At 39.4% G+C, this 13,353-nt stretch overlaps 1 protein-coding gene across 6 annotated transcripts in view; it reads left to right on the top strand.

The window, feature by feature from the left end:
• Window positions 1-5,813: 5,813 nt before the first annotated feature.
• Window positions 5,814-13,353, top strand: part of adck1 (aarF domain containing kinase 1) — a 165,019-nt gene continuing 157,479 nt past the window's right edge. For 2 of the 6 annotated variants that reach the window (XM_044166397.1, XM_044166398.1), the window contains exons 1-2: window positions 6,463-7,375; window positions 10,937-11,076. In XM_044166397.1, the coding sequence (XP_044022332.1) occupies window positions 10,945-11,076 (132 nt within the window). In that variant the 5' untranslated portion in view covers window positions 6,463-7,375; window positions 10,937-10,944. Of the gene's footprint in view, window positions 7,376-10,936; window positions 11,077-13,353 lie in introns of all 6 variants that reach the window. The other 4 variants (XM_044166396.1, XM_044166395.1, XM_044166394.1 and 1 more) reach the window with 4 other exon arrangements.

Raw genomic sequence — 13,353 nt, 5'->3', positions numbered from 1 at the left:
GCTGTATTCTGAAGACTGCATGTGAATTAGGCTTTTGCGCTTGGTATGCAAAGACAGCATTTTGGGCACAAGGGTAAGAATTTAGGAAATTGGTTTGTCTTTTTGCATATTGAAACTGTTGTGAAAATTGAGCCAAAGCAATAGTAGAATACCGTCAAAATGTTAAGGGAGCAGGGCCATGTCTGCTAAGGTCTAGTGATTTGTTGTAGACCTCTTTCAGTGGAAAGTATTTGCAGCCAAATATTCAATACTGTATGATTTTGTTTATTTTGTTCTCATAGTTTGGGTCCACTACCACAGGGTACAGTGTTGGAAGAAGTATTCAGATCTTCTACTTAAGTAAAAGTATTAATAACACACTATGAAAATACTCCACTATAAGTAAAAGTCCTGCATTCAAAACCTTACTTAAGTAAAGGTTCAGCAAAATGTACTTAAAAGTATCAAAAATAAAAGTACTCATTGTGCAGTAAAATGGTTCCTGTTAGTGTTTTACTACTATATATGATGTTTTTGGTTTAATATTAGACATTTGACACTGTTTTACCACGGAGGGTGTCAACACATCCACAAATGTAGTCAGCCAATCAGGGGCATTGCTTGCTATGTGATGTCATGTCAATAAGCATTTCAAAATAAGAGCTGAAACGTGTCAGAACGAAATTGTCTTTTCCCTAAACTATCACTGTTTTTCTGCCCATTATTTTGTCTTGTTTGCGCCGCCACCAGCCGCAGCATATTCAACACACACTGGCAGCTGATCCGGCATACCCTTATGTGTTTCATATGTATGTGCTTTTTGCAAGAGTAATGTAGCGTACTTTCTAAAGATACCCCATCAATTTTATTAGTGCTCTAAGTGTCTGCGTAATGCCTTTTAAATGTAAAACAACCATGTTGTTTCAAGTTTGGTAAGCATAACTTTTGGACCCACAGCCACAAATTCTTTGATGCTATCTTCCCTTAACTCATCCGCCAAATCTCCCAGGTAATTACCCAGCTTGAGCCGTGTCTCTCCCTCTTTTGTGACATAGATGAGGCTGTCTGTATTGATGTAAAGGACTCTGTCTTGCAGGTGTTCCAAATAACTGTACAACATCAGATGCCCGTAGGCTGTGGTGAAAGCGGCTATAAAAACATTATCTACCTTGTTTGGTGGCGGGATACAACGGTCTCTGTAAGACCACTGTACCAAAGCCACTTTGTCATTGACGAAGGAGAAGTACTTGACTTTAAATTTTTCAGAAAACATGAGGTTAAAGAATTCTTCTGGGTCTGTGAGTAGTGTTAAAAATCTGAAAGCTTTTTAAGGATTACCATACGTGTGCGAGTACTGTTACATGGGCTACACCTATGTGCTGAGTCACTGATACAGAGCTCATTGCTTTGTTTGCTTTGACCCCCCCAGTACTCAGGCGGAGTTCTGGCCCAGCATCTGCACCGACTGTAACCGGACGTGTCGATCACCTTTCTGTTTGAGCAAACACAAAGAGCCTACAGAGAGTAATTGTGAGCTGTATAAAAAATGTAAAAAAAATGCACAAGACTGTACTACACAGCAATGAATGGCAACGGTAAATGACACAAATACCAGCCAATGAAATGTAAAATCTGTGGGGAGAAATGGTCCTCTGACTCTACAGATGAGACTGAGGTGCACCAGTGTTACATACAAATGTCACTGCCAGAAACAAAACATATGGAAAAATTGGTGTTCTGTGATTTCGAAACATTCATCAACGAAAATGTCATTCACGTCCCCTTTTTGGTATGCACAAAAACGTTGAATGGTGTAAGGTGGAATGTTCGGGGTGTGGATTGTGCCATTAAGTTTCTCCTGCATTTCAGGAGACCTTTGTACAAAAACACAATGCACACAATGTGAAAGATTTTGACAGCTACCTCCATCTTAACGCCATGATCGAGAAGGGTTTCTTTCCATGCGTTTAGCTGACATGCCAAAATCAAGGGCTATTTTCCTCACGGTTGTAGCTTTGAGCCCCATAGGCTCCTACCTGTCTCCTCAGTCTTACGGCGAGGAGCAGTTGATGACGGTAGAACAAAAAAAGTTTTACAGACGGTACGAGACGGTACGCTGGGGTACTTTTGATTTTCAGAAGGAGGCTCTGCGTTATTGTCAAAAACAACGTCGACATTCTCGCCATGGGTTGTACACTTTTCAGGAATGGGTATGTCAAAGAGATGGGCTTAGACCCTTTCAGCTGCTCCACCATCACTTCCTCGTGCATGAAAGTGTTTGTCACCAACTTCCTACCTCCTAAAAGCCTAGTGATACCATCACCCGATGATTACAGACACCAATTCAAAACGTATTCAACCGCCGGTATTCACTGGCTAGAGTGGGTGTCTTCATTCAACACGCATGCGGGGGAAAAACAGCTGGGTTGGTACTTTGTAGACGGCTCGAAAGGGGTGAAATATGTGTGGGAGTTTCTAGGTTGTTTTTACCACGGTTGTCCGTCTTGTTTTCAACCTCTGTCCTCTGACGGGTACCACCTTTGAAGTGTTACATGCGACTTGTGAGGAGAAATTACAGACATTACAGTCCATGGTGTCCATCAGGGATTATCAACCTAATCAGGGCATTTTGCTGGACACCGACAAACAGCTGGACAGCTTTTGGGGCAAGTTTTCAGGTCACTAGCCTTGACCCAACTGTTGAAGTTCTCCAGCCAGTTTTTCCAACAAACATCATCAAACATCATAATCATCTGTTTTTTACCCCTGAAGACGCGCTCATCCACAATTTCTTCCACTTGAATTGCTTTGTCTTTAGCAACCTTCACTTTCTGCAACTCTGCTTTGTAAAACGTACCTTGGATAGGTTCACCGTCATAAGTTTGTACACAAGGGTTTGATGACGTATGCATTCAGCCACCGCAAACAACTCGTCTGTGTAACTCTGTTCATATTTTTTATCAAACACTCCTCTCAGTTTGGATATTCTCACCAGATCTCCCTCCTTGAAATTCATCTTTATCACATCTTTGTCGCGGATGGGAAATGTACCGTACAAGTTTTCAAATATGTGAGAGGCGTTCTCTGACGTCACTTGCATAGGTGTAATTTTTATTACCGTTATTGTAGCCGTCTAGCAAATCCTGTAAGACTTCTATGTTTCTACAGGTGTTTTTAGCCATAAAATACCTCCACATTTGAGTTTTCAGCATACGATTAAATCTTTCAACCACAGGTGCTTTGCAACACTGGCTGTTGCAAAATGATGAATACCTTGTGAAAAGTAGATTTATTGTTTGTTGTGGAAAAATCCACTTTGTATGACCTCAAAACCTTGCACCTAAAAAGTATCATTAATTCATTGGTACAAAGTTTGTTTTTCTATTTGTTACATTTGTGAGATTACATATTAAATATCAAAAACCACATCTCACATGTCCATTAAGATGATTAATACAGTGGAATTTATGTGCAAAGTAGCCATTATTCTCTGGCTACATATCACTTAACAGTAACTGCTAAAGAAAAATTATTCACACTGAGTCAAAGTTCAGTTCTGATGCATTGGTTATTTATTGGACAATTGCAGTAAAGTCTGTCAGATGAGCATAACAGTGTTCATGACAACTTATATATTTACTTTTAATTCAATTCACAACGTGGCATAATGTGTCAAGAATGTATGGATGTCATACTTTTTCTTTTATTGTGTGTGTGTGTGTGTGTTAAAGAAAAGAAAAAGTATATACTTACATACAGTATGTGTGGCGGTATTTGCCACAAGCTGTGCTAAAACATGTTGAATAAGCTATATGATCGTGCTCTCCTCTCCATATCCCTCAAGGATTTTCCCACCTCAAGCTGATAAGCTGGTGCAATGAGCTGATCAAGGTCAGCAGTTATCTAGCCCCACCCCAATATTTACAAAGTGTGTACCTCAGAAGAGTCGGAGCTTGAGGAGTAGTGGTGGGCATTTATCTGAGCTGAGAACCTTCCCTTTTTCCTGTGGGAGAACAGCAGTGTTGATATACTGAGGGATGCAGTTTATGCTGACATCTGCTGATGGAAAGGTGAAGTCCATTCTGTCTAATACTGTATTAGAATCTGTTGAATGGTAGAGTTAGTGCATGTTAAAGCTCATTTCAGCGCAGATTACTGGTTACTACAGGTGCAAAGTAAGTACTTTTACTACTAATACTATACTAAAGTATAGTTTTTTTTATTTCCATTTTGACAAACAATTTTGTACTCTACTACATTTCAGAGAAAAATATTGTACTTTTTAGTGCTCTACATTTACTTGACACTACTAATTGTTTCCTCATCTGGTACATACTGGACATTTATAGGGCGACCACTTGTTATCCTTCTTCATTCCATGTTGAATGTATCAATTAAAAATAAAAGTATATCTGTTTTGTTCAGACACCCATGACATGGACAACTGAAAAAGGCAGCTTAAACATGTTCAATGAAGACAGAGTGGGGTTTTCTGTACTTTGGGGGGGGGAATATAGCTTCACCAGAGAGATGATTTTTGTCTCAAAGTGTGCAGTTTCCAGGTAATAGATCAAATGGAACCCTGTAACCTGTTCACACACACTTTTGGTAAGTGATGGATATGCAAAATATAGAAGAACTCATTGTCAGAGTAGCTGATGTGGGGAAGATTTTTCCTCTGGTGAGAAGTCACTTATCACCATCAGCAGAGCCTCTGATTTCTTCCCCACGGTGCCTTCATATTACTGTGACAACCTCAGACACATTCACAGTGATAGGGGTAAAACTCTTTCTCTCTAAACGTGGAAAATAATTTGCATAATAATATGCAGATGTGCCGAGTGAATCTGTGTTTTGGTGTCTGTTTCATCTCAGCTGTGAAAAGCCACCTTCAAAATGACTGCTTCCCCAAATCAGCTCTATGCTCCTGCCTTTTTCTCATGCAGGTGAGGAAGCAAGAGGATCATTAGACAGCAGTACCTGATTGTCCTCTCTGTCACCATTTGATCATCTCCCCCTCCTCCTCCCCCATCCTCCTCCTTTCACCCCATCCCCTAAAATAACCTTGTGAACCTTCAAAATCAGAATCAGAAATACTTTATCAATCCCCGAGGGGAAACTCTTTTGTTACAGCAGCTCACTGTCACGTCAGTGCACACAGGAATAGAAGTACTAAGCAAAAAATATAATACACTATAATACAGGTCAGATAAATTAAGTACCAAGTGGGTATAAGTATAGTGTGTGAAGTACAAAGTGGGTTTAGTGGTTGATAATAATACGGTATAAGTAATAGTGCATGAACTGTCAAGTTAAGTGTAGCTTATTAAGATTATAATGAGACGGAGGATACTGCACAGCAGTAATAGAAGTATGAATAAATATCAATAAATAGGGAATTTTAAACTGAAAAGAAAATATTGCACAGGAGTATTAACACAGAATATTGCACAATTATGTCAAGTATTGCAGAGATGTTAATGATCAATGTCCAGTTTGATGACTTAGGGTCATGTAGACCCTAGTGTGATGGCCACAGGCAGGAATGACTTCCTGTGGAGCTCTGTGGTGCATTTTGGGGGGATGAGTCTTCATATTTTGTCATACTTTACTAGAAGAAAACCACTCAGAGAAAGGAGCAGTTTATGTAGGCTACAACTAATTTAACATAATTTTCACATACGTTTTGCCTACAATATATAAGAAACACTGATCAAATTATTAAAATTTAAAGAGATTTATATAGTACATTTATCTCACGTCATCTAAAAAGTCCCAAACCTTGTTTTATTTTTTTTACATTTTTAAATTGCCAGATTGGAAATGGATAACACATTCTTTTGATTGGAACACAGTGAACACACACACAGACATTGAACTTGAACTTGAAGTCTTATTTGTCATTTCCTCGCTCCTCGCTTGAACCGGAAGTCGTTCTGGTCCGCCATCTTGAAGGCCGTCCCAAAGCCTTTCTCATTTCTCAGTTTGTACCTCCTCGATTCCTCTCCTCTCTCCTCGCCTCGCGTAGTAGTCCCTCCCACCAGCGATTCAAGCGGAGGAAGCGAGGGAGAGAATCGAGGAGAGAGGAGTCGAGGCAACCGGCATTTAACGAAATGAGATATCCTTGCTTCGGAGCCGTCATTTTAAAGCGACGTCAATTAAATACGACATGTGGCACAGCGGCATCATCTGTCCAATGTTTTGTTATAGCCTACAGCTGTATTTTATGATCTCTGTCAGCTGGTCATAACAGTGTTCATGACAATTTATATATTTACTTTTAATTCAATTCACAACGTGGCATAATGTGTGAAGAATGTATGGATTGTCGTTTTCTTTTATTTAACACACACGTACAGTATATAGCCTTTATATATTTTAGTGTGTGAAGCACTACATATGTTTGTATGAAAAGTACTATACAAATAAAGTCATACAGTATATTATTTATATGATTGAGTGATATACAGTATATTATATAGGCTCTGTGATTGAGTGGCTACAGCATATCATATAGGCCTGCACACAAACACACTGACAAAGTAAATTTAATCTCAAATGCAGTCCACAGCCCCAACTGCAACTGTTGTCACTGTTGTTACTTTTGGAATTATATTTGTAGACAACATAATGGGGAATAGTCTAGACCACATGAAATACAGCAAATTAGTGCTGAGTAGAGAATGTTCTTGTTGATATAATGTGACGTTGGCAGCTGTTTGCACTTGTAAACATCATGTCACAATTATAGCAGTTGAATTGGGTGTAGCTGATAAAAAACATAATTAATATCAAGGTGAATTGTCATTAAGGAATGCGGTTAGAACAGCGCACCTTATGAGGCGCTGCACAAACGGCGAAGGGCAGAAAGTTTGGCCGCGCATTTGATCATCTTAAATCATTAATACAACTTGTGAATACAAAAGGATCACTTGTAGAGTCGCGCTCCCACCGTGGTTTGTATATTCCAGCTGTGTGTCACGCCTCTTATTTACAACACGTGCCGAAAAGACTTCCGCAAAGGATACACCGGTGTATCCTCGCTCATTGCTCCTCCGGCAAGCGTCCTCGCTCCTTGAGATGCATTTTAGGAATTGAAACGTCCTTCAGGATGGGCCAATAGTTTCAATCTATCATAAACAACGACAATCAAGGTATACATTATTATTTCACATACCCAGACCTTATAGATGGGCAAACAAAAAGGCAATCTCTTTATCAGAGTATCGTGCGAGTCCGGTACGTTAGTACCTTAAAATTGAGCAGCCTTCATCTCCCGTAGTAGCCTACTACGTTAACCAGAATTCTTCTCTCTGACGTCGAAAACCCGAGACGAGGTCAAAACAAAACCGGTAATTGAAAGACAGACAACGCTCGTGGTGGAGACACTGGTAAGGTATGTAGCCTAGTTGTTCCACATAAAGTGTTCTTTTGACCGTTGAGAGTTCAGTGTGGATGTATGTGGCAGTCTGACTGTTGTGTGGTGTTTGTCTAGCTTACTTCAACACGCTCGTTACAAAACGCAGCCAGTCTTTGCATAACACACTTTGGCTACAAGTGGTCTTTAGGAAACAGCCGCCTTATACTGTAACTAATGTGCTCTTTTACAAATGAGCTTTGACGTGAGGCGCCTCCAAACTGTAACCTAATTCCAAACCATCAAGCAACACTTAAATCCTGTTTTCTTCCCGCTACCCACATTCAGTTTTGCGAGAACACGGTTGTGGGAGAGACAGGAGAACTTGCTTTGAGAGTTGTAATTTTTAGGAATGACTGCCACTAGCTGTTTTGGGTGAATGCCGAATTGAGGTGTGGGTTCTGATGATGTCCAAAATGCATTATGTGTAATTTAAGTACATCCAAGCATGTCGGCACAAACAAGAAGACGTTTAATTGCAAAATTTATGAATCCAGCGTGGTGAACATCTGTAAAAGGGCCTTCCACCAATTTCTCAGATGAAGTTCAGTTTACTAGTCATGGTTAGTACTACTAAAATAAAACTAACCTTGATGATGTCTTAGTGATGTCATCAGGATTACTTCAGCTTGGGTTTGAAGACTACAAAATTATTACAGAAAGCCTGCATTACAAACTCGAGGTGTGGATTTGTGGACACTGGCATTTACCTGACAGTTTCTAATGAAAAGAAGCTATTGATTTGCAAAATGGGGGTCTGTGCCACTACTGCTTCGATTTTGACCATTCTTTTTAAATTTTGTATCTTTGTGTAAATACAATACTATATTGCTTGAGTAACCCTTTTATTAGAGGATGAGAAAATTGTCTCAGAATTTGTATACGTCTTTCAAACATTGTCAGGTATGAGACATTTTTACAAAGATGCTCGACAAGAGCCTGTGATCTTAAACAGCAGATGAATCGTTGTTGCAGGAACACAATGTGCACACAATGTGTTGTAGATGAATATTTGCAGTGCAACATCCATATACAGGATGTGCTCCACAAATCTGAAGGCCCAATCTCCATGTGCACCCTCTGCCCCAAGACCTGAATCCTCACAGTCCTTATCTGAAGTCCCTGTGTGCATGTGTACTGTATGTCCGCTTGGCCAGAGGTATGCCTGCAGCAGTGTTGTATCCAATACTGTAATGGGTGGGGCTCACACATATTTGGGGTCACAAGTATAACAAGGCAAATACTCACTTGTATCCTAAAGATAAATCATCTTCCTATTAGATGACTATACAGTGCAAGATGACAAGGCTTGGACAAAGCTTCAAGAACCTATCTGACCGTGGTGTGTGATGATAGGCATTGTTCTCATCTTCCTTTTTACATGTTGTTTAGAAATAGCATCAGAGACTTGGGTAGCAGGTGAGCTGAGCCCAGGCTGCAGTGAGCAGAGCTGGGGAGAGGCTTCTTCTAGTTTGTGTCTGGCTTGTCAGTTTGGGCACTGGGGTACAGCTTGCTAGCTTGGAAAACACTCCTAATTTTCTACAAATGAGTTTGACACAATGAGAACTGTTGTTGCCTAATAGCTGGGAGTACGCCCTCTGCTGGCACCCTTTCACTTTATTAGATTAGATTCAACTTTATTGTCATTTTTTTTTTTTAATGTCACCCATAAATTTCATTAATTCACCTGTCATGGGTAGCACCTGCACAAAATCCTCGAGTCCCACTAGTCAGTTCTGCACACAGCAAAGTGAGGTCCACATTTCATATTAGTCTGCGTTTGTTGTTCACTCCCAGTTAATATGCCAAATATGAATGTTATTGAATTAAGTCAGATGAAAACATTTGGGAAGCTTTATCATTTACATCATGAGACTTACAACTGCTGGACACATGGTGCTTGTGGTGGGGCTATGCAGGGCTGGAGCTACCATTGAGGGTCCTGAGGTCACGTCTTAAGTATTTTTCTCTGGGAATTTGGTGGGGAGTTTACATTGTACAGTGCCTATAGAAAATCATCATACCCCTTGAAATTGTCACTTTTTGTCTCACAGACAAAACCCAACAAAAATATCCTTTTCCAGCTTAATTTACACATTTTGCTACTGTGTACATTCAACTACTGCGGGAAAAAAGGCAACATTTCTGAAAATGTATAAAAATGGAAACACTTAAATAACAGGCTTGGAAAAGTGATCAGTCCCCTGATTTAATACTTAATAGAGCTACCTTTTGCTTTAATTACAGCCATCAGTCTGTTTGGATATGTCTCTACCAGTTTTGTGCACCTAGATTGGGGAATATTTAGGTCAGGGCTCTGACTTGGCCACTTAAAGACATTCACTCTCTTATCCTTAAGCCACTGCGTTGTTTTCAGCGTCCATTTTCCCTTCGTCCTGACCAATTGCCCAGTCCCCACTGAAGAGAAACACACCCACAACATAATGTTGTCACCACCATGCTTCACAGTATGATATGGTATGTTTTGGGTGGTGTGCTGTGTTTGGTTTTCGCCAAACATAGTGCTTGGACTGACCAATCTCAGCCATAAAGACTTGTAAGTCCTTCAAAGTTGTCATTGGCCTCTTGTTACCTTCCCTGATCAATATCCTCCTGGCTCTATCCGGTTTTGTAGGGACGGCCCGATCTAGGCAAGGTGTTGGTGGTGCCATGCGCGTTCCACTTCTTAATAATGCTCAGTACGGTACTCAGAAGGATAGTTAAAGCCTTTGAAATGTTTTTGTAACCATCCTCTAACTTGTGCCTTTTCACAACTCCATCCCGAAGCCCCATTTGAAAGCACCTTTCCAACTAAGGTGAATTCTTTGCGTAACTGTGCACTACTAGTATTGGAATCCTCATGGAACAGCCGGTTTTATTCTTAAATAATCAAAACCAGCCTGGTTTGTGATCTGGAAGGGGATTGGTTGTATCTGAGGAAGTTTATAATGGTTAATCTAAGGGGCTGATCACTTATCCAAACAAAGTATTTTACTAATTAAATTTTAGTAATTGTTCAGAATTACATTTTTTTTCTTCTGACTTTGATATTGAAGTTACATTTAATTTATTTTTATTTCCAGGGTGTAATGTGACAAAAGGGTCAGATGATTTTCTATAGGCACTGTACATTCTGTACATGGTTGGTATTTTACATGGTTGGTATTTTATAGTGTGATTTCACCATATTTTATATATATATATATATATATATATATATATATATATATATATATATAATATATATAATAAAGTCAGTATTTTCTCACCAGCTAAAAGTCTCACCTAAATAACTAAAGTTTGTCAAATCTCCTTGGTCAGAAACATTTATCTGAGTGGTGGGATGATGATTTAGCCATGATGTGTATAAAAGTACACTTGTAGTGACTGGTGATAACCAAAACTGAATCCAAGACTCCGTTCTAAAAAACTTTTGCTTTTATATGTTTTCTGAACATTACACTTTTTCATAATCTTCGTCACTTTGTGAACTTGTAGTCTGTGAGGACTTATTCCTCATATCCATTCCTCCTCCTACAGTGCCTCTGATGGCTGGTCGACTCCTCAAAGTCTCCTGTCTGGCCACAGCAGTGTTTACCTCCTCTGGGTTTTACCTCTACAACAGACGGTTGGACCTCAATGACCTTAGTGTCATCCGCTTTGGACGAGCCGCAGCCACCGTGAGTTACTGCACATCTCTTCCCTGAGAGTCTTGATTTGGGGATTATGGATTTGATTCACCCCCATAGTTCAGATGTGTTATGTTTTTGTCTTGTTGTTTTACTACATTGTTTGACATTTTGTCAGTTTTTAAGATTAGTGGATTAGCCAGGTATCTTTGGCCTTAACTCAGATTTTTTTTGAGGTATCATGAAACGGGCTCCATTTTAACTGGGCTAGATCACCATGGTAATCTATGCTACATGGCTAACCTGCTCCGGAGCAGGTAAAATTCAGAGGATCAGATCAAAACCTGTGAACAACCCTAGTACTGACCAATCCGATCATTGGAAAAATGTCATCATTCCTACAGAATCCTCACCGAGACAAAACTTGAAACAAAAGGTACAAAAGTAGATATTTCTTTTTATAGATCAGTAGAATCACTTTGCCTACAGTAACAATTTTGAAGATACAGAGTAAGCTCTATTTAATCCCAGAGTGGACACATCAATGTTTGATTAAATAGAGCTTTTAACAAACAGATTGTTTACTATACTAACAGACCAGTGAATGGCAGTTATAGCTGCAAATTAAAGTTACTACAAGGAGTTTTTAACTGGTTATGAAACAGTCTCAAATTAATACTGATGCCTCTATATGACCTACATAAGCAAATGATACCATAAGCGAGAAGCTATTTCTTTATAGTTATTCTTAATGCCTGTCACCGCGTCCGATTCCCCGCAAAATCAGACAAAACGATTTATGGTACGCAGTCCCGAAGAGCCTATGTTTACATTTTCCCAGGCAAAGTTTTGCAGTGAGTAGTACGTACGCCAGTTAAGAGGAAGCAGTAGGAGATTTTTCTTTTAAAGAATTTTATTTTTGCTGTTGTATTTTGTGGTTAAGAAAAGAATTGACTGAAGAACAAAAAAAAATGCTAAAAGGGACAGTAATAGAGCATGGGCGAAAACATGAATCAACCCTGGTCAATCATTCAACAGATGGAGAGAATTACGGGATTTGAAAGGAATCAAAACCGATCCTGTAACCTAGGTGTATGAATGGTACTAAAACAAAGTTTACTTTGTTTCACCATTGTCATATTAGAGTTATTATCTTACATAGCCACAAATAGATACATTACCTCGTCGCTATGCATCCTGCAAACAGCTGTCAGGGTTTCCCCCAGAAAAGTTGTTAGGCAGGGTAGGCAAGTATCTTTTGACGGAGGTGCAGTCACAGACTGATGGCAGCATTAAGGTAGGGCCCTATAATTTCTTTGATAACATAATCACGGACGTGCAGCAGTAGTAGAGTGCCATGTGCACAGCTGAACACACGAAGTGGAGTCAAAGCAGTGTGTTCGCGGTAAGTTGCTAATTAGTTTGTGAAATACATTGCTGGAAAGTTAATAAACAATGAACCCATCATTTTCCCCTTTCAGTATAGCTAATATAACCCTGTCCTTGACAACCGTCGCGTCACTCATGCTTATCACAACTGTTTGCTGTTAGTGAGGATCTAGCCATCTATAGTTTGTCAGTCAGTAGAAGATTGAAAGGTAAGCATCAGCATTTCTTCATCATTCTGCAGCTCAGCAGACGACGGTGCGGTGGTGGTTTGAGTCTGTTGGGTGTTGACTTCATGCTTCGTTGTTGGTTGTTACCTAGTTTGTCAGATGCTGAAAAGTAAGTAAATAACGTCCCCATATTGGAGTCACAGGAGCCTGTTTTTTCACCTGATACGTTGAACGTTTCCCCGTGAACGTTTATAGCAGAGACGCTGTTTATCTCTTGACTCGGCAGCAGCGAACCATGATAATGATAATGATTGTGACCGTTACATTAACAGCGAAATATTGCTAAAGATGACATTGATGTTTTGATTAGCAAGAAAAAAGCATTTCTGATTGGAGTTCAGTCCATTGAAATAATGGTTCAGAATCAGAAAAAAGCTGTAGCATGAGTCTCATAGCTTGATAGAGTAGAGAATACGTGGTTTAGTAGAGAGCAGGAAGGTAACTAAGTACATTTAGTACAATTTAGAGGTACTTCTACTTAAGTATTTCCATGGCATTTTCTGTTACTTCAGCAATTGACTGATACTGAATAGTACTGATGTTTATTTAGCTATTTATTTTATTTATTCTTTTTTCAAATGGTCAGCAATTGACTGATACCTAACAACATACAGTACTGTTGTTTATTTAGCTATTTACTTTATTTTTATTTATTTTCTCAGTGTTCATTTCTAGAATTGGTTGACAATGTGTATGTTAAATCATTTAACAT

Source organism: Siniperca chuatsi, linkage group LG15 (assembly GCF_020085105.1).
Source record: "Siniperca chuatsi isolate FFG_IHB_CAS linkage group LG15, ASM2008510v1, whole genome shotgun sequence".
In the NCBI taxonomy this organism is placed as follows: domain Eukaryota; kingdom Metazoa; phylum Chordata; class Actinopteri; order Centrarchiformes; family Sinipercidae; genus Siniperca; species Siniperca chuatsi.
The sequence above is the reverse complement of the archived record's forward strand: the minus strand, read 5'-3'. Positions and strand labels throughout refer to the sequence as shown.